This window comes from Orbicella franksi, chromosome 13 (assembly GCF_964199315.1).
Source record: "Orbicella franksi chromosome 13, jaOrbFran1.1, whole genome shotgun sequence".
Taxonomy (NCBI): domain Eukaryota; kingdom Metazoa; phylum Cnidaria; class Anthozoa; order Scleractinia; family Merulinidae; genus Orbicella; species Orbicella franksi.
In genome coordinates, this window is record NC_138157.1 from 21,101,292 (window position 1) to 21,124,507 (window position 23,216).

At 37.8% G+C, this 23,216-nt stretch overlaps 1 protein-coding gene across 4 annotated transcripts; it reads right to left on the reverse strand.

The window, feature by feature from the left end:
- Window positions 1–375: 375 nt before the first annotated feature.
- On the reverse strand, window positions 376–22,804 carry LOC145465906 (adenosine receptor A2a-like). Of its 4 annotated transcripts, none has more exons than XM_081449668.1 (3): window positions 22,010–22,031; window positions 13,399–13,533; window positions 376–3,488 (listed from the first exon to the last, which is right to left on the reverse strand). In XM_081449668.1, exon 3 carries the CDS (start codon window positions 3,199–3,201, stop codon window positions 2,257–2,259), a length of 945 nt encoding a protein of 314 aa, XP_081305794.1. In that variant the 5' UTR covers window positions 3,202–3,488; window positions 13,399–13,533; window positions 22,010–22,031; the 3' UTR covers window positions 376–2,256. The 4 variants fall into 4 exon arrangements, with proteins under 4 accessions (XP_081305794.1, XP_081305795.1, XP_081305796.1 ...); XM_081449669.1 differs by lacking the exon at window positions 22,010–22,031 and adding an exon at window positions 15,581–16,449; XM_081449670.1 differs by lacking the exons at window positions 13,399–13,533; window positions 22,010–22,031 and adding an exon at window positions 22,140–22,804.
- Window positions 22,805–23,216: the final 412 nt, after the last annotated feature.

A 23,216-nucleotide genomic window follows, 5' to 3' on the forward strand; every position in this document is an offset into this window, starting at 1 on the left:
ACTTTTTTCAAAGTTTCTGCACTAAATTTTCGTCTTCATTTTATGTGATATCATTGGCTTAGAAATTTCCTATTTTCTTTCAACCAATCATAATCTAGAATTACGATGTGTAATTTGCACTGGTGTTACACTTTTTGCACTGATGTTACACTTTTGCACTGGTGTTACACTTCAACTGCACTGCTCTCAGCCAATCAGAATCGAGTAATTTTTTCATGTATATTATTATTTCTGTTATTATATGACTACGAACATTACTTCATTGTGATTGGCTGAGAGCAGGCCAATTTATCGCCAATTCTTACTTTGCACTGCAGTGCAAATTAACGCGCGCATGTTCACAATTCTTTCAGTCATATAATAAATGACTGAATCGTATGAAAGTTAGCTTAAGCAAGTAAGGATTTACACTACTCGGGATATTTGAAAATTCTTTCAAATTGCACTCACCGAAAGACTCGTGCAATTTTGAGAGAATTTTCGAATATTACGAGTAGTGTAAATCTTTAATTGCTCTCGCATTCATACGATTAGCTATACTTAGCGGCCACAGAGTATAGTAGCAGATTTTACTGGCAGTTGCCTAGCAGTTTGTTCGTCATCCTACCGTCGCACCCAGGATTGTTAACAAATGTAAGTCGAATCTGCCGTGTGTGCCCCTTTTTTAGTTCACTAACGGGGTTTTTTTTTTTATCATTATAACACTTTCCTTTTCATCGGATTTGCCTCAGTTTTAACCGTACCTCGCGTTGTTTCTCCACCTAGCTACCGTTCATGATAAAAGATGAATTTAAGCTTTAAATATCGTCCACCGTCATTCCTAGAGTTGTTCGCCGACTGATGGCCGCTACACGCAGCACATCAATCACTGAGCTTTGTTTTAATCTTTTGCTTTGTACTGGCAAATGCTGGTGTCCAGGAATATTGAATCAGTTTATGAAATTTCAGCTAGACCGGTCTGTAAAAATGCCGTGACATAGGCTCGATGTTCTGCACCGCAAGGGGGACCCCCTACAGCACAGCATTAATAAGCGCAAGTCATTCGCTGAATGATATCCTAGTGAAGTGTAAAGGTAGATTTGCCTCAACGGTGTCAACGTGACGAGCGGCCTAGGGGCATGCGCACAAACACCTAGCTCGCGCAAGTAGTTTGCATACGACAGCAGATTACGAACTTGTTAAAATGTGGAAGTTTTAAAACACTGAAGAAGTCAGTAATGCCAAAACGTCGCTGAAAAAGGCAAACTTACTTTATCTATCGTGCATATTTAAACTCAAGTGTTCGCGTCAGCACCACGCTCCAATTGGTTCGCTTTGAGCATACGCATGTACGTTATTCTTTATGGACTATCTCTTTTCTCCCGCCTGGGTTGAGCCCCAATCAATAAAGGAGAAGGGAGAGTTCAGGTATGTCTAGTCAGCAGCCTCGCGCTTTGCCTCAATTGGAAGTGTTGTACCACTCAAGCAGGCCATTTTGAAACGACGTATTTCTTTCTCTATGTCGTTATATTATGTCGTAAATTCAGGTTGGCAGTGAGTGTTCTCTAAAATAACTGCATTGACAGGTCATCCTAAGCACAAAATTATTTTAGAATTGAGCGCGAAACCGAAGGATTCGAAGAAACAGTCCTTCGAAGATAAACTCTCTTAATTTAATTTGTGGAATTTAATTCAACATGCAGTTACGCACAACAAGGGTTGACTTGAAAGGTTTTACATCACAAATATACCGAAATCATTATTTTTTTGATCGAAAAGAAATTAAGATTAAGAGACGTTATCTAAAGAAGATAGTTTCGTTGGCACATCCATGCATTATAAAAAGCGAACCTTGGCAGTTCGACTTACAACATATTTTTACTTCCTTTAGTGAACTTGATCATTGATGTCTCTTTAATATAACTATGTAATTTAAAGTAAGTTCCGTAAGCTTGGAATCAAAAATCAACTAGGACAGTTAAAATCAAACTTAATCAGTTTCTCCGCTTCAGTGCCTTTTTAATTTAATTTACCTTATTTTCCAAGAAAAAATACATCAACGCCTTAACTATTTCACTGAAATATCTACGAACAAGTTTCATGGCTAATGTATTTTTTAGTGTCCCTAGTGCAAAAGAAAAAGAAACTTAAAGTTCAGCTTATGCATGGCAGAAGCAATGCCGATTGTGGTAAATGTCACATTGCTGTTTGAGCGAGAGTTCCTCAGACAAAATGCATCTTAATTATGCCGAGATGCTCTGTTGATTTGGAACTTAATCACGTGGTTATTTCAACTAACGTTTCTCCTTTGGGATCATTGCTGTTGCTCGTCTTCTTCCATCTTCTCTTAAAAGCCTCGCTGAAGTCTTTTTTCAGAAACGCGTAAATCAGCGGATCCATAATGGTATTGAAAAGCAATGTGTAAAAAGAGGCGTAAAGCACCGGCGCTGTGATGAGCTCAAGCTGGTCAAATATTTCGCAAATGTTGATATAAATGAGTGGCATCCAAGAGAGAAGAAACATCCCGAATATCATGGCAAATACGACGACTGCCTTGTCTTCATTGCCCGCACGTTCCCCGGTCCTGTTCCCCCAAGTTGAACGCCTGCGGTTTCGCAAAATGAAGCGACGGACCACACGAAGTAATCGCACGTAAATCCAAATCATGGCCAAACAGGGAAGCAGGACGAAACCAAACACGGTAATGAACATGTAAACTCTGTGATATTTCGTCGTTGGATCCGCGTTCCAAGCCAGTGGAAGTATCGAGATGCAAAACGGTACAGCCCAACATAGAGAAATAATCACCGCTACTCTGGTGGAGTTCATGGTGATGCGGTAACCGAGCGGTCTCGTTAAGGCAACATATCTCTCGTATGTGACAGCGCCAATGTTAAAGATCGACGCCAAGAGAAGAAAGGCGATCAGATATCCAGTGATTGGCACATGCGATTGCGAAAAGTTCTCGTAAATGTAGATTGGGATGAGGGCAGCCGCAACGAGAAGATCGGCCACCGAGAGCGACACGACGAATGCGTTGGTAATCGTCCACAGTCGCTTCTCGATCATGACTATCAAGCAGACGACGATGTTGAGTATAGTGGATATAAAACCCAGTACAGCCCATGTTATTGAAAGCGGGATTAGAACAGTGGCGTTAACTGGTGGTTGGCCTTCGCTACCAGGGACAAATGAAGTCGACGTGTTGTTCGCTAGCTGCATCACTGAATTATTGTGATTCCCCAGTTAAATGACTGAGCTTTGTGTCAGCTGTGTTTTTTCTTTAATGTGCTCGGTGTTTTGTTATTTTTAGCAATCGAGGGTGGATAAACAGGAGTTGGCAGCTGTTCACCACGTTCAGCCAATATTGGCAGATTCTTATTCCTAACGTTTGTTCCCCACTATAGTGTGGCAGAGTTAGAGAAACTTCAATCAGCTAAACTTGCAGTCTTTGCGCCATGTGAAGAATCACTTGTAGCCTGGTCTCCAATTACGGTTTTTTCATCGATCTGTCAAAAAATAGATGTTTGGACAACAAGTTAATGAAATAAGTTTTTTGAAGCTGACACTTTCTAAAGAAAGAGCTAAACTAAATAAATATTTAATGGAGGAACTGCTCGAAAAATGAAAATTAACACCTCTCTGGCGATAATTCGTGGTGTGAACCTAGTTATTCTTAGGGGGATTGAAGTAAAACTAATCCTTATACCTTTTTAAACAACTTAATTCCAAGTAGAGCTTGATTCGCGGGCCATTGTACTTGAATCTGTGATCGACTTCTTTATGATAACTTTTTCATGCAAATTGAAATTCAATTAACACAGGCGCAAGCAAATGTAAAATACTTTTTGGCAAGCCGTGCCCACCAATTATTTACTCCTTCGTTTCTTTTCTGCAAAAAGCTATTTTAATTTTTCACCAGAGGTGATCAGAGAGGGGTTTTGTTTTAAGCATTAAGCTGTGCGACGCACGGTAATTAAAAATGGAGGGCTGGTGTGGTTTAGAGTGAAACGTCATTGTTCCCCTCTTGGTGGGGTTGCTCGGGGCCAGATGACAGTTGTTTTGAATATTTCTTGCTATTTCAAAACATTTCCCGTGTTTGAGTGAGAAATTTGGTTTTAACACTGACTCTGTCAGACGTCGATTTCTCAGCTAAAAAGTGCTATCCAGTAACTGTAAGTAACAAACCGTTCAAAGTTAAGGCCTTTGCCTTTTGTCGTTGATAAATCTGGGCAGTAACGTAGTTTGTTACAAAGATTTATCCCAGTCCTTGTTTATGGCTTTGTTATATATACCAGACAATAGATTTTTCTTGAACTCATTCATTTGTACTTGAAAAACAGTCTTGTCTTTTATACTTGCGCGAGATTGCATTCTTCACAGGAAGGTCAAGTTTGCCTGGAAATCTAGGAGGTCTGAACTATATGGTGATGAAGACAAGGGTTATTTATAATGTATCTGTCTTTTTTTAGGTAGGTTTTTATCACATTTTTTGACATCTCAGTGTTTTGCAAGCGACCTAATCTAAAGGCATGGAATTTAAACTTACCAAGAATCAGTCACTGTTGCTCGTTGGATTGAAATGATCTATTCGTTAAATGAGACCGTATTTATTTTTCCACAACTGAACACATGTCACAACCTTCTCTTCATATTTACATAGTTATTTTTCGACTAATTAGTGTTTGCTGCCTGTCTGAATGAAAAATAAAAACTTCTGTGACTTTCAGGTGCTGGATTTAACGTACGTTAAACTCAAACCTTGTGCTAAAGACGGCCCGAGTACTTTTAGCGCAATTGCTCTCCCACATTTTGATGATGCGCTTATTGATATCTGTCCAACGTTATCGAAATTTACAAGTTAAAAAAAAAAAATAGGTCAAACGTTATCGAGAATAAAAGCTAAAAAACTGAGAACGAGCGAATGGCTAATGTCTGCACAAATCATGGCTGCAAAATCAAATGCAATTCCTTTTTTTTACAAGAACCTCCCTTAGAGGAACGTTGAAGCTAAAAAGCGCAACATATAAAAGACATACTAGGAGCCCATAACTAACATTTGGGCAAGAGCTACTTCCGTTGTTTTTCATTTGTTTTCAGAAATGACTCATACATGGCGTGACATAATGAATTCACCTTTCTTCACAAGACTGATTCTTTGCCATGATTAGGCCAGTGACAGGGCGTGACGCAAAATTTAGCTGTCTACTGTCAAACAAGGTAACCCTCATGATCAACAGTCAACCAGGAATGGCTATCTATCAGCAGAGGGTCTATTGTGCATCACAGCTGCTATATTTTGAAATTGTCTAGCTGGGCAAAATTAAGTAACTAACTAATCCATATTCAACACTATAGAACTTAAAGGTTTGATTTCTTGATAAGCTTTTGAAATATTCTTCAGTCTTCTTGAATTTAGTTTTTTTTGCTGGTTCATCGCAAATTCAGCAGTGAAAGTTAGGCTGACTCGCTCCAAAATGCATTCCAGTAATAACGGAATCAAACATTTTTCTTAATAACTGCCAAACGTTAATTGGGCTGAGACCGTCCATTGTCAAAAAGCGATGGTTTTAACCGTGCAAATTAGCAAAGCCCAGGATGTTAAATCAGTCTGCAACTGACTAAAATCTACCAGGATTTAATCATACCATATTAAAGGTGATGAACACATTGAGCCCGGCGTCTTCAACATATAAACATATTATTGAGCTAGACTAAACATGGGGGAACTTACGGACTCAGTCAAAGGCGAGGTCAATAAATGTACAAAAGAGATAGAGGAAGATCAACTATGGAGTTGTCTCATGTTGTTTCCATGGATACAGAGGAAATCCAATCCTACAAACTGGCAAGAAAATGTCGACCACATTCATGCATTTTCAAGTTAAAGCCAAACAATTATAGATATATCAAGAAAGTTTCCTGTGTGTCGATCTTTCAAAAAGCAAATCGGAGCAACTGGTTACTTAGCGGCGCTTCTTAGTGGAGCGCTCAGGGAACCAGTCACAAAGCGTATCTTCATCATGGACTACTAAACCATGCAACACTGTGTAAACATGGTAAATGACAATCATCAAAGAGCAATATTTTAACTTGACATCCGTGTACATGAAATATTTTATGTAATGTAAATGAGCGCGCTTTACCTGAGCAGAGATTCGCTCACTGAAAGGGTCTATTTATTCAAGAGCACAGTATATGCTTAGCTGGTTAAGCTCAGCAAACACTAAGACAAAAAGAACCTCATAGTGGAATTCAATTCTATCACGAAATTAAAGAGAAAGCATAAACACCGATGTGAAATGACCTTCTTTTAGATAGCGTACCGTTAAAGTACTACACCTAAGCCTGAATCGAAACCCATGCAACGGTTCATATTAAAATACAAATCTCTGACAATAATTATTTAGTGCTGCAATAGAGCGGATTTCAGTTGAATGTCGTGAACACAAAACTCACCGATCGCGTTGGCCAGCTAACATATAATATGCATGCAGCCATGGTAAAAAAAAGTTCAACACAAGTAACAAAATCGCCACTGGTTGTGATTACGGCTGCTCGACATTTTGAGTAATTGGCTGATTGTTTTATTTTATTTTATTTTTTCTGAAAAGATTTCAACCATTGAGCTCCGTCGAAAGCAAGCTAGTATTACTTTGGTTAAGCTTAACTGCGCTCTGTGATTGGCCAAAAATACTCCCGCCAGATGCTCAACCAATCAGATTCAAACCGAAGCCAACCTTCGGAGCGGAAAAACGTACCGCGCAGCTTTCTGCGCATCCCTAGTACTACTTACTGCATTCTCGTCCCGAGAGGATGCGCTCCTTTTGGTCAGCACCAAGAATCGCGGCCTCTGGGCTGGTCCAACACCAGAAATCCGCGACTCGCGGACTTTCTATCAAATCTGGCAAATCTGATTGGCTGAGAATACGAAACGAATACTCTGCGCATGCTCAGCAAATCGGGTCCGGCCGGTCCGGCCAGAGGTCGCGATTCCTGGTGCTGACCAACAGGAGCGCGGCCTCTGGGAACGAGAATGTACTTGCAGGCTCAGGTAATAATGCAGGCTGCAAATTAAATCCTGTAATTGGTGGAAGGAACGACGGACTGTAATAAGATACGTTAGGATGTCGCTCAGCTGATTTATTTAATTATACTTGGGCCTGAAGCATGAATTTTTTTGGCACTTCACTATTAAGAAAACAAGGGTCCCCCTGCCTGCTGAGAGGCTCTGTTGCTTATATATTCAGTGGAGTGTTTACATAGATGCAATATGTAAAGAGGTTTTGTGGAAAAAAATGTGTTCGCATCGAAATAAATAAAGTATACCGCGGAGAAATAAAAGGTTTGGAAACCTTCTTTAGGTTGACTTTGTCCGAAAAAACTGATTCCCCACGAAAACTATGCACCAGCTTTCCATTAGTGACGTGAAAATAACGTTTCTTGCCGAGAAAATTCGGTGAAAGCACGTTAAAATGTCGTAACTTTTTGCTTACACGATTTACCGCCAATTCTTTTAAACTTTGAGCTTGGTACGCGGCCAAAACTCGCGCAGGCTTATAACGTTTTTCCACTCTGAAAAGTCAGTCACGACTTTGTCGTGCTCTTTTTCCTGCGCTTGGCGCCAGATACGCTAGATATCTCATTGGTTCATCTTGTCATTTGCGTTTCTAGTGACTAGACTAACTGAGATAGGTTCGTATTAATAGGACTCTAATCAACACGCAATGACACTAAGTGAACTTATGTCGGCATAATCAAAGCACTTCTGCAGATTAGTTATCGTAAGACACTCAAGTAAAAATCGCTTTCTAATTTGTAATTAACGAATTTTTTTTATTCTGCTTCAAAAAAGAACGTTTGTCAACTAGAATGCTCGGTTTCTACATAGCGGAATAAACCTTCGGAACAAAAGTTTTACGAAATTTATTGATTGCTCTTTTCGGACATAACAAGTCTTTCTTGTTTCGACTAGAAACACGATATTCACATAGCATTCCTTACCCGATGACAACCCAATAAGTTCTCAGCTGAAACTGAACTGTCTGGTTTTCTGATAACGCTTGAATGTGAAGGTCAAAACTAATATTTGCTGAAGACGATCTTTCGATGGAAACAAGAAAAAAAGTTTCCATTGTTCCCTAATTTTTGAGCAAAAGCTGTTCCGACGAATGTTCTCAGATTCTTCGCAATACTTACGTGGCATTCTGTGTATCAAGAAATGGCTTCATCGACTCTTGTTGACATGTTGTCATGAATAATATATCGCTTTTACTTAAAACATTTTCGGCTGCGAACAATCTCTCTTGACATCCCTTGGAGCCTACCAAGAGCTATCGAGAGAGACTGCTCCTGAGTTGAAAGAGTGCTTGCTCAGAAGGTTTAGAAGAGTTCACCGAGTTAATACACAGCTATTTGTGATTATTGAAAGCGTTTTCGGTATTAATGGAGTGCGAAATAAAAAAAAAAATGTTTTTTACCAATAGGTCTAATACGGATGTACCAGAATTGGACGTTTGCATAGTTCTCTAGTCTAAATAATAGTGCCCTCTTCAAAAATTTCACTTATCGCATAGCACCGTTTGTCACAATTTATGCGTTGTCTTATTTCCGAAAGCTTGCATGTAATTTTCAGAACTAATATCTAGTTCCAGTGTGGTGTTTTACGGCCACAGGAGAAGACTTGTGATTATCGTTACAGACAGTCAAAAACCCCCATGATAAGAGAAATTGAATCTTCACTGAACACGGTACAATTTGAACAGACTGACCAATTTTGGCAGTATTCAAGGCAATGAACGAAACCTGTGTAATTGGGTTGAATTGATACTGGCGAAAGCGCGAGAAAGGATTTTCAATGATTTCAATTACAGAGGCACTAACAGAATATTATAAGTGCGGGTACTTGGGTGATTTTGCCGTGTTTGCCGTGTGTTCGAGAGTGCATGTATCTTTCTCCGTATTTTTAATTCCGTACAGGCTATCAACTACTATTCAGACTCTTAGCTTAAATAAGCTTAATATGATGGTACGCTCGAACGAAAAAGCGAAGTTTAATTGTCCTCAGGATCGAAGAGTTATGAACACTGGACAAGCGACCTGTCTAGATCTCGCGTGGTTAAGTCGAAGCGACATGTGAAATTGATTTGCGCTGCAGTCAGAAGACTTTGATGTTTAGGAGTCGAATATTAATGTGCTTAACAGAATATCTTTCAAGCGCTTCGTACTTTGTTGCACAAAGATTTGTAATAATACAACGAGAGTTTTCTTTACAGCGTAGTAGATTCTTACAGCGGATAAAGCAATTTAGCGATTTGTTTAGCCAGAAATTAAATAACCGGTGAAAATCGTGGTCACATACCTTTAGTTTCCAGGCGTAAGTACATTGATCGTAAAGTCGCAAAAATATGCCAGAAACTGGAAACATTGTCGTTGCGATATTCCGAGCGTGTCTTTTCAAGGTTGCAATCTTTAACTATAATTAGAAATGACAGACTAATCAACAAAGAACGTCAGCGGGGCGCATTGCTTAAATATCTTGCTGATTTGCTTCTTAATAAACACTTCTTCACTAAATTAAAGTTCAATATGTTAAGGGTCTGTCAACGAAAATATATCTATTTGGCAGAGAATTTATATCGGATGATTTCCATTCTACAAATTAGCCTTCATTGGCGGTTTTATAATTTCTTCCGCTGGGCTTATTGGTCAGTTCATTTCCTGATCAAAAGTTTGGCTTATCGACATGATGGAAAGACTCAAAATATGATTAATTTTGATACTAACAGTGTTGGATGAAAGTATGATGACTAAAAGAGCTGTCTCATGCGAAAACTCTACTTAGTGTTACTTACTTTGAAAGCAATGCATATGACGACAACCAGGGATAACAAAGAAATCTAGGAAAAACGGGTAGATCGAAAGGCAACTTTGTTCATCAAGATGGTCACAAGATACTGCTTCGTGAATGCTCTCAAAGCAGGTCATCTTTTTTTTGTATGGCGCTATTCAAAATTAATTAAAAAATACGGTCATGATACGATCTTTGTAATGCCATTATGGTATTTGCAAACAATTAACAGTTCGTATTACCATGTATGCTTTCTTAATTGAAATATCGACAATATAGACAAAGAAAGCAGGAAGTATACATTGAATCGATCGGGAGAGTCTGACATTATTATCAATCTAGATAGCTGGCGTTAACATGTTACATTTGTGAACACGTGACGGAAAGTCTTTGTTAGAAGTCGAACATCAGTGATGCCATCTTGTGAGGCCCGTGACGTTATCTCAGATGCATGAAAGAAATGAGTGTTCAACAATCGCTCTCTCGTCTATTCAGGAAGAGGAAACACGGTCTCTGGCCAGAGGCCCATTTCTCGCGGAAAGCCCCGGAAACTTTTCGGGTCCGTAAAGCCATTTTCAGTTAATCTGTATGTTAGAGAGGTGTATACGCTTGAAACTTCTTGTATAAAGGGAACCTCTGTTCATATTACGAATGTGTGAATAAACCAGCCCTGTAATCACAAGATATGAGATTTTGCAAGGCTTTCTGGATGCAAAAACTTTTCTGGACCTTCAAGAAACGGGCCTCAGACCCGGTTCTGAGTATACGCAGATTATCCGTTTCGCATTCTCGACCAATCAGATTTGCCAGATCTGACGGGAAGTCCGAGATTCGCTGACATCCGGACATCCGGTGTTTGACTCTCTAAGATGTTTCTATTCTTAGTTACTGACCAAAGGGATCGCGGATTCTGGGGACTACAATGAGAAAACCGTAACTAAAGCTTTGAAAACGCATCAAATGTTTTCCGTCCACACTACGCCGGAGGAATTTGAAAACACAACAATCACCAACCATTTTGGATTTGTGCTTGAGGTATACTCGGGCAGAGAAATCACATTATTTAAGTGCCAAATGATGGACTGCTAGTATTTTCCAAAATTTAGAACTTAAAAACTGAAATGTATTTTCCTAGCTACTGTAGACGATCCAGTAAGAACGAAATTTACTTCGCAACAGTTAATAATTATTTAAAGTTTATCAGATATCGTCTGTTTCCGTCTGCTTGATGGAAATAAATCAGAAGGCAGATAAACTGAAACGATCCTGTCTTTAACGCTACCTTAATTACCCTGCTTTAATTGTTCTTATCTTTGCAACCAGAGGAAAAATTCACCATGGGAAAATATTAAAACTAATCTCTTAGCGAGCCGATATCTAGCTGCTTGCTCACGTATTACAGGAGTCATTAATGAGATTAAGCGCGACTTTTAAACGGCAAAATGACCTCTGATTTTGTGTTCTTTTCTTCTGATCAAGTTTCTTAAATAAATCACTCAAAAAAAGAAAAGCGACTCCTTCCATTCACTGCAAATACAAATATTTTCACTCTACTGAACAAACAGCTGAAGATATAGTAGGCAAAACAGTTTCATTTTTGCTGTTTTAACCTCCACAATAATGAATTCCTCCTGGCCTGATAGTTTGGCTGAACTAGCGAAAAAAAAAAAGGGAAATTACACCCAAAGTGTTACTTAAATTTCCTGCTGAACTAGGATCGTCCTCTCAGCCACAGCAGTGGATCAGCACGAACTGATCCAAGTCAGTTAGCTGAATATTAGCTTAAACTTTAACTCTGGTTTTGAGTTACTGGACACGTTGCTTTCGACTTTTTTAATCTCAAGAGTGTCATGTGGCAAATGACACGTTGCTTTCGACTTTTTTAATCTCAAGAGTGTCATGTGGCAAATGACACTACAATTCAGATAAAACTGAACCCCTCCTCTGAAATTAAGCCCATCACACTTAATATGCCCCCTTCCTCCCCACCCAAATATAGCACCATACTTAGGGTTCAGAGCCACCTAAAATTTTCAAAACTTTAAGGTGGCTCTGAACCCCATGTACAGATTTTTTTTAAAAGTTTGACAAAAGGTGCCTCTTACCCTACTAATCAAAATTTGATGATATAAAAAATTTCACCGTGCCGTTTTTGACTTATTAGCCCTCAAAGCTATAATTAAGGGTGTTTTTAGCAGATTATACTATTGCTATGGAAACCTATTGGGTCACGAAAATGACAAAAACGTGTTCGCCAATCACTGGGCAGTTTTTTGATACCGGGATTGTAGCATCAATTGATAACGAGTGGTTTTAATGACCCATCAAAGTCTCGGAAAGTGCTGGAAACTGTTTTCAGCCACCTTAATTCCTATTGAGATTTACAGAGAGTTTTACAGATCGCAATGTTCCGATTACACTTAACCTCAATTATTAACACAGCATCTCTTCCAAATGTAAAACTATGCATTAAAACGCGTACGCAAGAGTCCTTTCGATCGTAAGACCTCGATAATAAGCCCTCCCAAAAATAACCTGCCGACAAAGCCTTTTAATGAAGTATAAGCCTATCATATGCTATCGAAATTTTACCGTATGGTAATTAAAACTTTGACACAGAGCTGGTCTTGCACCCTTCCTCTCTTTCGTGCAACCATTTCAATGTCATGAGGGAAAAAAAAGGTTATCGTTGAAAACCAGTTTCAATTAAAAGTTATCAGTAATTTCCTTTAGTTTTGTTAATGTTATTTATGACATGCGCGTGGATCACCTTTCAAATGTTGTGCCATGGCTTTAAGTGAACTCCGGCTTTACATTGATTCTAGGATATATTTTACGAGTTTTCCATCTAATCTTGGTTGCGTTATCACAAGAACATTGCGTAAAATGACCTTAATCCTAGCCTTTTATTACTCTCTTCGGCGTTTAATTACTTCCGAATATTATCTGCTGTAACTGATTTGATGTACAGAGCGATAGTGAACGAGTCCTTCTAAACGGTAGACGGTAATCTAGAGTTTGTAAATTTAGAATTTGACCCAGCTTTCATAAGTCCTTCGCTCTTTAGCATTCCGTTCTCGGTATGGTAAAAAAAAAAAACAAAAAAACAGACGAAGGTTTAATATAAATGACATGCCAAGCTCTCGTCTTTTCGTCTTTTCGGAGGTGAAATATTCTGGTTAGGTAGCGTTTTTAATTGTATACGGAAGAGTGCATGGACTGAGAAAGACATATGTTTAAGGTTTATATAATCGTCAACTGAATTGGTTAAATATTTGCGGGAAACTTAAGTTAAAACGTTCATGAACGATATAATTTTAAATAAATTGTTTCACAAAAGATCATTGTTACCTTTTAACTGAAGATTCAGCCGATACATTTCCTAAACCTGATGATGGTTAACCCACTGACTGCCGGATCAAGTCAATGCTCATACTGGTCTCTCATGAGTGGAGATCTTATTGTATGAAGTTCAGAAGTCATTTCTCGCCTCGCTGCATTTCTTATTAAGGAATTCGGGTTTTACCTACAGGGTTCGTTATCGATTGATATGTGAAGAGCTCACTCACCGCCACTAAATTTTCATCCTGCAATATCCACTTATGTCATCCAAATTAAATATTTCTAGACTTGATATCTCAGTTTCATCTGTGAAATGATCTCTACCACACAGGTCTCGTTGAGAGCAAACTCAATCCCCGTCACTGTTGGAAAAAATGCCAGATTTTCATGACGATCTAAAATTCAGATAATTCTTAAGGGTTGAACCAAGATAAATAATGCGGTCGTGCGAAGATTGCATTTCGAATTTGCAAGCCAATTTCATCAGCATGACAAACTACTATAAACGCCGGATAGTAAATCAGGCTTTTGTATAAACCAGATTCCTAGATCGAGTGTGTGTGTTTTGTATCTAACCGCATTTTATCTCTACCACACCAAATTCGACTTGTGGCCTTTGATTTGAGTGCAATTAGTTTTAAGGCGTGAAAAATACACAACTGACGAAACAGATGTGATACAATGCAGTTTATAAAAAAAAAAGGGGAAAAAAAAAGAAATATTTTTTTATGTGCTTTAGGTCATCTCGTGATATTCTATGGTTTATCTCTTCCTGCGATCTTTACCCCCGTGATTTAAAGCTCAATTTACAAGGAATTACTAAAATTATTTTAAAAATAGATTGTTTGAGATTCCTGCGATGCAAATATGTAAAAGGCAATGTGACAGAAAAGTAACTCTGATTCTAGCAGTGAAACTAAAAATCACTGTCAAGAACTTTGGACAACTAATTTGCAGAAACCTTTTGGTCAATTCAAACAATACTTTTCACACGCTTAGCTTGGAGTCTGTTTCCAGGCAAAAAGCCTCGGCTTATCTAAAAATTTGGTTTTGCCTGAATTGAAAAAGTAAACATTAAGGTTGCTTTTAGATGACGCAGCAATCTGTCTTGTTACAATATTCACTGAAGCTAATATTGAGAGTAACAAAAACACTATAAACATAGCCATTCGCACTTATAAATTAGCATTAACTATTGGCTGACTTACTCTAACAAGTTGAAAAACCAAATGAGATGTTTAAATCTTCGAGTAAATAAAATTAGGAACACCATCTGTATTGTCTCTCTCTGACGCACGACAATCTCAATTAAATTTTCCTCACGTCCTCTTTTCCAGTTGCTTTGTTACAAGTTAGTACGGTCGGTCGGAGTATCACACATATTGCTTGCTATGACGTAGCCGGATTTGAGAAGTGCCGGAGTGAGTTCCGTTTCCAAGAAACTTTAGAACTGTTAATAGCCAACCTGTTTTTCTAAAGCATGACAGAGACAGCAATTTGCTGCCAATATATACGATGACTTTCGGAAGCTTTTTTCTCGATAATAGCTGATCATGTAACATCGTCGATCGACGGGTCTTTTCTGATTACGCATCCGTTGTTTTGTTTCAAAAGTAAATAAAATGTCAAAAATATCACAGAAGTAGGATTGGCAAACTTTATCAGATTAAAAGACGAAATCTCGCTGTAGCAAGAAACAGACTTTCACGACCTACCTTTTTTCTAGTTTTTGAAGTCGAAACTAAGGGCGCTTTTTACGCTGCTATCTCCCTTGCCGATCAAAGGCTTAACCAATATTTGGAAAACGCAGTTTCTATTATTTAACATCTGAAAACGTTTCAAATTGGGCTAAGATGAATAATAAAATAAGTTGGTATGAAATTCGAATCCAGATAACCAGGCAATCTGTTGCTTGATGAAACTGGCTCGTAAAGCCTTGAGTATAGTAAAAAACAGGATATCGGTAAATTGTCGTCAGAATTAAGGAACCTCCACTTTAAATGAGTTTGACTGAATCAGAGCAAACTGTTTTTCAATGCTTTTTAAAGTGATTAACGCCAGGCTATGTTTTAGGGATTAGTGTTTTGTTTCGATTGACCAATATTTCTTAGTCTGCAACGCTGGCAGCTTGAAAGACTTAAGATATAAAATTACGATCACTATAGTTTTGTTTTATGTTAGTGGTGTTGACAAAGAAAAATTAAAACTTTCAAAGAGCAACTTAACAACAATTCTCAATTGACTCTGATACATCATATACAATAGCAAAAAAAATCCCACTGATAGAAACACAAATCTCGTAGACCGCGAGACTTTTCTACACAGTCTTGTTTGAATATAAATTTGTTTAACCCCATAAACCCAATTTTCAATAAAACGCGAAGTTTTAAAAGACGCAAGTCACGTTACCTCGACCATTGCTTTCCAGTTTCAAGTTCTGGCTGACCGGACGAACGATGGAGGCTAAAAAGTTAACTTGCTTTCGTGAAAACGTGAATATGTAATTACGAGACGACACGACAACTCCTTTCTCTTAGAAACACGCAGTTCGCTCGCTTGTGAATGGCCAGTTAAACACAATAAAGGAATAAATAGAGGAAGTAAGTGTCAACGTGGTAAAACAATTTAAAACCATGGAAAGGGCAGCTATATTTTTCTTAGCCGGACTGCCCCTCTTAAACCAAAACAACGTCAGTACATTTTTGAATAGCTAATTCATTGAGGATTCATTCGGTCTTTCAGAATAAACTGCGATATGGTGATTTGACTGATTTGTGACATACGTTTAATGGACAAGCCAAATTTGCACGTGTTCTTAGCTGTTGATTTTACCGTAGAAAATTTATGTTTGCAACGTTTGTAATATTGCTAGGAATAGAAAGGGGCCGAAAGCTAAAGCATTCGGCGTGCATAAAATCTTACGTTGACCTTAACCCTAGAAACAATAATTTATTACTGACAGTTTATATTTATAGATGCCGCGCTTTCATCAGGAAATGTCTATAAATGTTTCACGCCGGCAGAAAGGTTTCTCGATAATTGGTCTGATTTGATAGTTTCGATTTCTGTAAGGAAAAAAAAACTTGTCCATCGTATATGCTATATTGCACGTTCTCGAGTGTCATGTCTTCGAAGAATAGTACATTTTAAAAATTCCATGTCATGTATCGTCAATATTATACATTATTTTCAACTGATCGAGGCTTTTATGGAGTGTGATCTGTAGATGTATATGTAAGAGTAAATTAATCGTAAAGCCCTAGGATGTTGAAAGTGCTTAGGAGTTACTTCGCACACGTACACATGTTATTGTGAATCAACATTCCGAAGCAAACTGATTTTCCGCTGATTACGAATCAGATTAGAAAACTTCTGTTAATTTAAAATAGACAAATTTGCGAGTACAGGAGAAAATATTTTCTACATCTAGGTAGATGCTAGGATAGCTGAAATAAAGAAACTTTTCAACATTTGGGAACCAGGAAATTCTAAATAAGCATGGTACTGAGATTGAAAATGGACTAGCGGAAGTGTTTTAATAGTAATAATAATAATGATGATGATGATGATGATGAAAATAATATTTGTTTTGTCGATATGTCCGCCATGTTGGAATGCACTGAGCTTAGGAGAGACAGAAGTAAAAATGGTAGCTCACCAAATCGGCACCGTAAAGTCTCCAGAAAAGCAGCGCCGGCGAACGTTTCTCACGGATTATTTAAAACTATTTTCGGAGTTGACACTTGCTACATACTATGTATATGAATTGATTTAGAGGTGATGTTGTCCATGTGCTATTTCAAGCCAAGACTATGTTCTTCAATCGTCATAAATCCAACACGAACATTCCGTCATCACGAAGTATCTCCAACAAAAATGAGCGTCTATATCATTCACGAAATTTAGCGCGAAGATTAAAATTGCTGATATATTTAAACACTATGATAAAGAGAAATCTCTAAGCCGTAAAAGTCACGTTGTGAAAGTCTTTGTAAATATGACAGACGTAAAAGCTTTTGTTCATGATATTTCTAGCCTTTGGTTCGCGATTATCTTTGTAACAGTATGTTAACTATGGGCACGCTATATTTCTTTTTCACTGGCACTGCGGAGAAGTCAGTCCAACGAAGACCAACTGGAGCGAACAAAGAAAGAGCCACAATATAATGGGTCACCAGTTTAAAAAGTCTTCAAATAATCAAAAAGTGTGTGTGTTTCTAAGCATGCAAATCAAGATGTGTTTTAATAACTGATTGCACCTACAATTCAATTATGACTTCTACCGTCTTCATTCAGCCACCCGAATGAAATCGCCAGTTTATTTTTAGTAACTGCAAATGAAGCTAAATAATCAAGTTGCATTATAAGATATAAGTATTTCTCATTTTTAAGGGAATTTCCCTACATCGACCACGAGTTGGTATTTCTAAAAAAGAAAACAGAAACCTTTCTGTCTGGTACAAGAAAAACTCCGCAATCTTATCCGAAAAAAAAAGAGAACCGCGAAGACAAGGCATTGGAAACTGATGGGCACACGCTGTAGTTAACTACCTTATCTGATCTGCATTTAAATTGCGTTGTACTTTTTCCGGTTTTACAAGAAACCTTTTATAGGGGTTCATTTTTAAGGGTTCAGTTCGTTAGTTTGACCTAGTTCATTAATTCGACAAGTATTTCTCCGGGTAAAAAAGAGGAAAAATATTTGCTAGATGCTCGTTCACGATTTTTCAGTGACGATTTCAGTTCATGTATGGATGAGAGCATAAACAATATGGCATGTGCTAAAGGCAAGACTTGAGGTGCCTCTGATTTACCTTTCACACTGTTCAGCAACTTTAGAATCTTGCATTCAGCCTCATTTTCTTATCTTCACCAAATTAAATTCCTGGTTGTACATTTCTTTGTGAAAGCAGTAATTCCAAATAAATATGATCTTCTTACAATGAGGGCTGGGCAGAAAAATGACTGTTTTTCCGTGTTTAAATTTAGCTCGGAGGCCTGGATCCTGAGCATTTTACCTGCTTCCTTGTTTATTATTGTCTTATTTTCATTTTCAAGCGTGACAAAAGCCTTTGCTTGAGAATAGATGTACGTTTTTACTCACCAATTAATGCAATGCGAGAAGTCTGACAATCCGTTAGCTTCTTTAAAAGCGGGAAATCTGCTAATAAATATTCGAGTGTCAAACTCTGGAAATATGTACCACACATCCTGAGTTAAAAAGATGAAGTTTAAAAAAAATGAAAAAAAATCAATTTTATTTGCAAAGAGATACAAAATTCCTTACATGCCATGAGTCAGCTGAAATGCGTTTCTCCTTAGAGCTTCTTTGACCACGTCGTCGGCGCGAGCCAAACTGTTTGTAAAAAGCAAATCTAAAGGATGAGGACAAATACGCCAGAAACTTTGCAGCCACTAGCCGGAAACCACAAGTCAAAGTAACTGGTAACTGGTTGATTTACGGAAAAGTATACATTGATGATTTTTCTTTCCTAACTGAAGAGGTTTAAGCTGATAAAGTAAGAGGTTGTCAAGACAACTTGAGAGGTCGGTCCAAATTAATTTATTCCATAACTGTCAAACTTCCTCCGGCTCATTGGACTAATTTTCATCGTCACTGATAAGAGTACAGACATATAAATGAGAATTTGCCACTCTTTGCAGCATTCTTGGTGTTTTCAGTTACTGATAAGTTATTTAAAAATAAAATCGCAAAGTTGAATTTAGATTGGATTCAACTATAGGCGAATGACACGTATTAGCCAAGAATTGTCTTAGAGCTCGATAAATGGATTCTTTTTATTTTGCTGTGTCTTAATTATGCAAGTGGACTGAATCTGGTACTGTACCTCAGCTGTTTTCCAAGAAATTCAAAAAGGTGGCAAAAAATTCCGTTTCACGTTTTATTTCGAAGTTATTCAGTACGTAGTTTGATGTTTATGACGTCGTGATATGAGATTCATTTTAAATAAAAAGAAATTCACGTTCTCACGCACTTTTGAGCTTACACTGAAGACTTTATTTCCATCATGGGTTTACGCTTGATCGGCCTTCCTTGCCTTGTTTGACTTTATTGTACAAAAAATAAATAAATAAAGTAAAGTAAAAATTGAAGCCAGCTTTGTATGCGTCTGTGCTCTTCTTGATGATAAATTTCTTCGTAACACAAAGCCACTTTGACGATGTTATGACGAAATTCATCATCAATAAAAGACAGGCGCATGCAAAGCTTTATTCAATTTGTTAAATACATTATTTGGTCAACAGTCATCGACGCCCTCACCCACTTCCCTCGGAAACATAATACATGTACTTGAGCTTCCAAAATATGTTACAAGGCCCCTGTTTAGGAAACTATCATAGCCAGTTTCAATTTGTTTTTTCTGTTTATTATTGCTTATATGTGGTCTTAAAAGTTACCAAAGGCAAGTTGCTAGGCACCAGTACTCGAAACAGTGACGTGAGCTGGTCTTATTCATTTCTATTAACTTTTTACTTGACAAAAAAACAGTCATTATGATGCTGGTTCGTAATCGGCGCGTCTTCGTGTTCGTTCATCGAGGCGGCTACTCATGAGAACAGCAGAATTTCGAAAATAAACCCTGGCCTTAAATGTAATATAAAAGTATACAAATTGGGCTTCGTTTGAGGCGAATGATCTATTGAAATGATCAGTTGGAGTTGTCACGGGAAAATGGTAAACGAAAGATTACATCATTTTTTCATGGACTAGTAAAATACAGGCGTTTTGTCAATATATTGTTCTTCGGTTCCGGCGGTTGGAGACCGGATACCACTATCCCGTATTTGGATTAAAACGCATCTATTGGACCGTGCGTTATGTGAATTGTTGATGTCTCCAAACATAGCGTCCCTCTAACAGATCCCGACCTATCTGCAGCCAGAGAGTTATCCACCTAGGTTTTAGAAAAGTGCTTTCTCAGACCAAAAAACTTATTATTACGCTAGCAATAGTTAAGTCGCAAGAAGAGAATTACAAATACATAAATAGTACGCAGTCTGACATTATTTTCTGTAATTATCTTTAAAAATTATTAGTCCTCGAGGATAAATACCAAATAAGTTGTCAAAATTAAGAAAAACGTGACTCTGATTTGTGTTGATAACTATTTTCTCTCATTACCCAGCGCTCCTACGCTAATCCACCCTCTAATGTATCTTCAATTAGAGCTAAAATGCTTGTCTCTTTGTTAGTAATTATGGCAAAGGAGAAGAGATTTATCACTTACTAATGGCCTTACCAAAGATAAAATGATTTGGGTTTTTGAGAAAACCTTGGCTTTTGTTTGACCTTGCTGTTGTGAACAATGCTTATTAAAATACGTGCTATTCAGTTAATGCCAAATTATACACCGAAAAGGAAAAGAAAAAAATAATTTATTCCGCACCGAGAGAGGGAAAAATCATATTAGTCCTTGAAGGTTTTAGCTCACACTGAAACGCCAAAAAGGGCGATAGAGAGAAAATCGATGAAATTATTTGCAAGTAATTCGTGCATCCTTTTATTTAGTTGACGAATGTATGAAGCCTGCTGTACTAGAACAATGAAGAAAGCATTCTTTTTATGTCAGTACGCCTGATGTTTTCACAACAAATGTTACGCTTTATGCGCTATTAGTCGTTGCGAAATGCGAAGTGGGATAAATTTAACGAGGATAGTTATAACCCGCAGTAGTTGCTACTGTGTTTAACGACCGTAACATAACGAAGGCAAGTAAACACTGCTTTCGTCTCAGACCCAAGTATAAAGATAATTTGTTTGGCTTATGCAGGATTGGGTGATTTTACATGAAATGTTATGCCGTACTGAACGAAGGTAAGAGTACAACATGTTTTTCGGGTTAGAATCGTAACTCAAAAGCAACAGTAAATGTAAATAGTCAAGGTTTCGTTTCTTCGGCAGAAAATCGTTAACTACCCTTACAAAGAGTATACAGATTGAAGTGAAAGTAAAAAAAAAAACAATTATTTCGTGGTCCATACATTAAGTAAGGTGTTTTCATGGCATACAGTTGTGAAAATGAAATTCCATTTTTTCATTATAAAGAACATTAATTTACCATCTTGTGCTCAAAAAAGAAATTAATTGTCATCGTTTTTGCCCAGTCACTCTTGCGCTGAATAAAAAGATGATTTGAGGAACGCCTGGAGGAACTGATAAATAAAATAATGTTTTCAGTAGAGGCCATTGTTTTAGCATGCATTTTGGTGATAAATATCGATATCTGATGTCCATCTAAAGAAATAGCTATCATATAGTTATCAAAACAAGTATCATCTGGTAATAATCGACTTAATGGCCAGCGTATTGCCTGATTGCTGTTCGTCCTTTTTTTTTCATTGCCACCCACGAAGCGAGGCTTTATCGATGACTGCATTGCGTTTTTTCATTCTTTAGCTATTCTTTAAACACTTGATACAAGGCACATCGAAAAAGTTGGAAAACAGCGGGGCCATAAGCTATAAACAACAGCGTGACGACAAAATGATTCACTTAATTAAGCTCCCGTGAAGTAAACATAAAAATCTCAGAATTGTGCGTAGCTTGTCAATTTTGTAAAACTTTGTACATCTGTGTACCTTCTTTTCTTATTGATTTCTTTAAAAACGAGCTTAACTGCTATATAGACACAAATGAGCATGAAGATTCAAAACGTTTGACACCAGGTTCCCCCAAAACAAGACTCTCGTCTCACATTGTTGGCGCTTCTGAGATGCAAACACTGTTCATAGCGGAACACAAATATCATTACGAAAATCTTTAGAAGTTATGAAAAAATCTGATCTAGCTCAATATCAACTCCCTATTCAACTCACCAACACTTGCACCTTCTTCAGAATCTACCAGTATTTCAAATGTTTAAGCGTGTGGAAAGCGCTCGTCTACGGATTACTAACTGCACAATTATACATCCACTTTTAGCAGCGATATTATCATAATAATTACCTTGTTGACAATGTCTTTGCTCGATATTGTTCCTGGGTGGATTTAAAAGGGATTTTTACTATCATTGTTCTTGTGGAAAGTAAATAACACCATTGTTGTGTAACTCCAGATGGAAAAACATGTGTCGGTCTGCTTGAAAAAATTGAAGAGCGTTGACCCGTGCATGCTATTTACATAAAAGTCTATTCCTTTCGTATTTCTCTAGTCTAATTAGCCTTAAAATCTAATTAACCATTACAATAACATTTTTCGACTTGATATGAGCTGTTATTTCCCAGGAGAATGTTGTGACAGCCATCCAGTCGAATGCAGTTGTCTTGGGGAGGAGAGGGTAAAGGCAATGTTGCGTTAGTGGGGCTGGGTGCCCGGACATTCTCCAGTACTCTTTTTAAGGTTTGATCGTCTAAAATGTGTATCTTTAGTTGTATATCGCATCGTTTAGTAATAAATTTTCTTACTCACTTTTCTTTTTCTCGTATATGTTTAGATATAATGTTCTCATTGATATATCGGTCTTGTAGAACCCTTTAAACGCTTTAAAGACATGTATTTATTTATGACCAGAAAAATGTAATCCGACTGCGAAATTAAACAAGTATAAATTCAACCCATTTGTGGCAGAACTTACCTGCAAAGATTATATAAGAAGTGAGAACCCCACCCCCTCCCCCCCACCCCCAGCCCCAGTTCCAACTCCCTCACCCCCACCCCACCCGAGCCCTGAGTTGCAAAGTACGTCTTGAAATGTGTAGGGGAAATTGGAGTCCTAACGTGAGAAAAATTGAAAAACAAAAATCATTTTTGGTGAGAATTGTGCCTATCCACGTACATGAATACAAATTATTTCAGACGCAAGTTGCACGATAATGTACATATCATTTATAAGTCTGTCAGTAGATACAACAACAATAATCTGTTTTGACTTGTAATCTTAAAATCTTTAATTCTAACGTCACTTTGCGAGCTAGAGAATACAGACTCACAATAATGCTACGATACACGACATTTGGATACAATTGATCCTGTGAAAGACTGGCTCGTCGAGTCTAACCTTGTGCCCTCAAGCAATGCTCATTT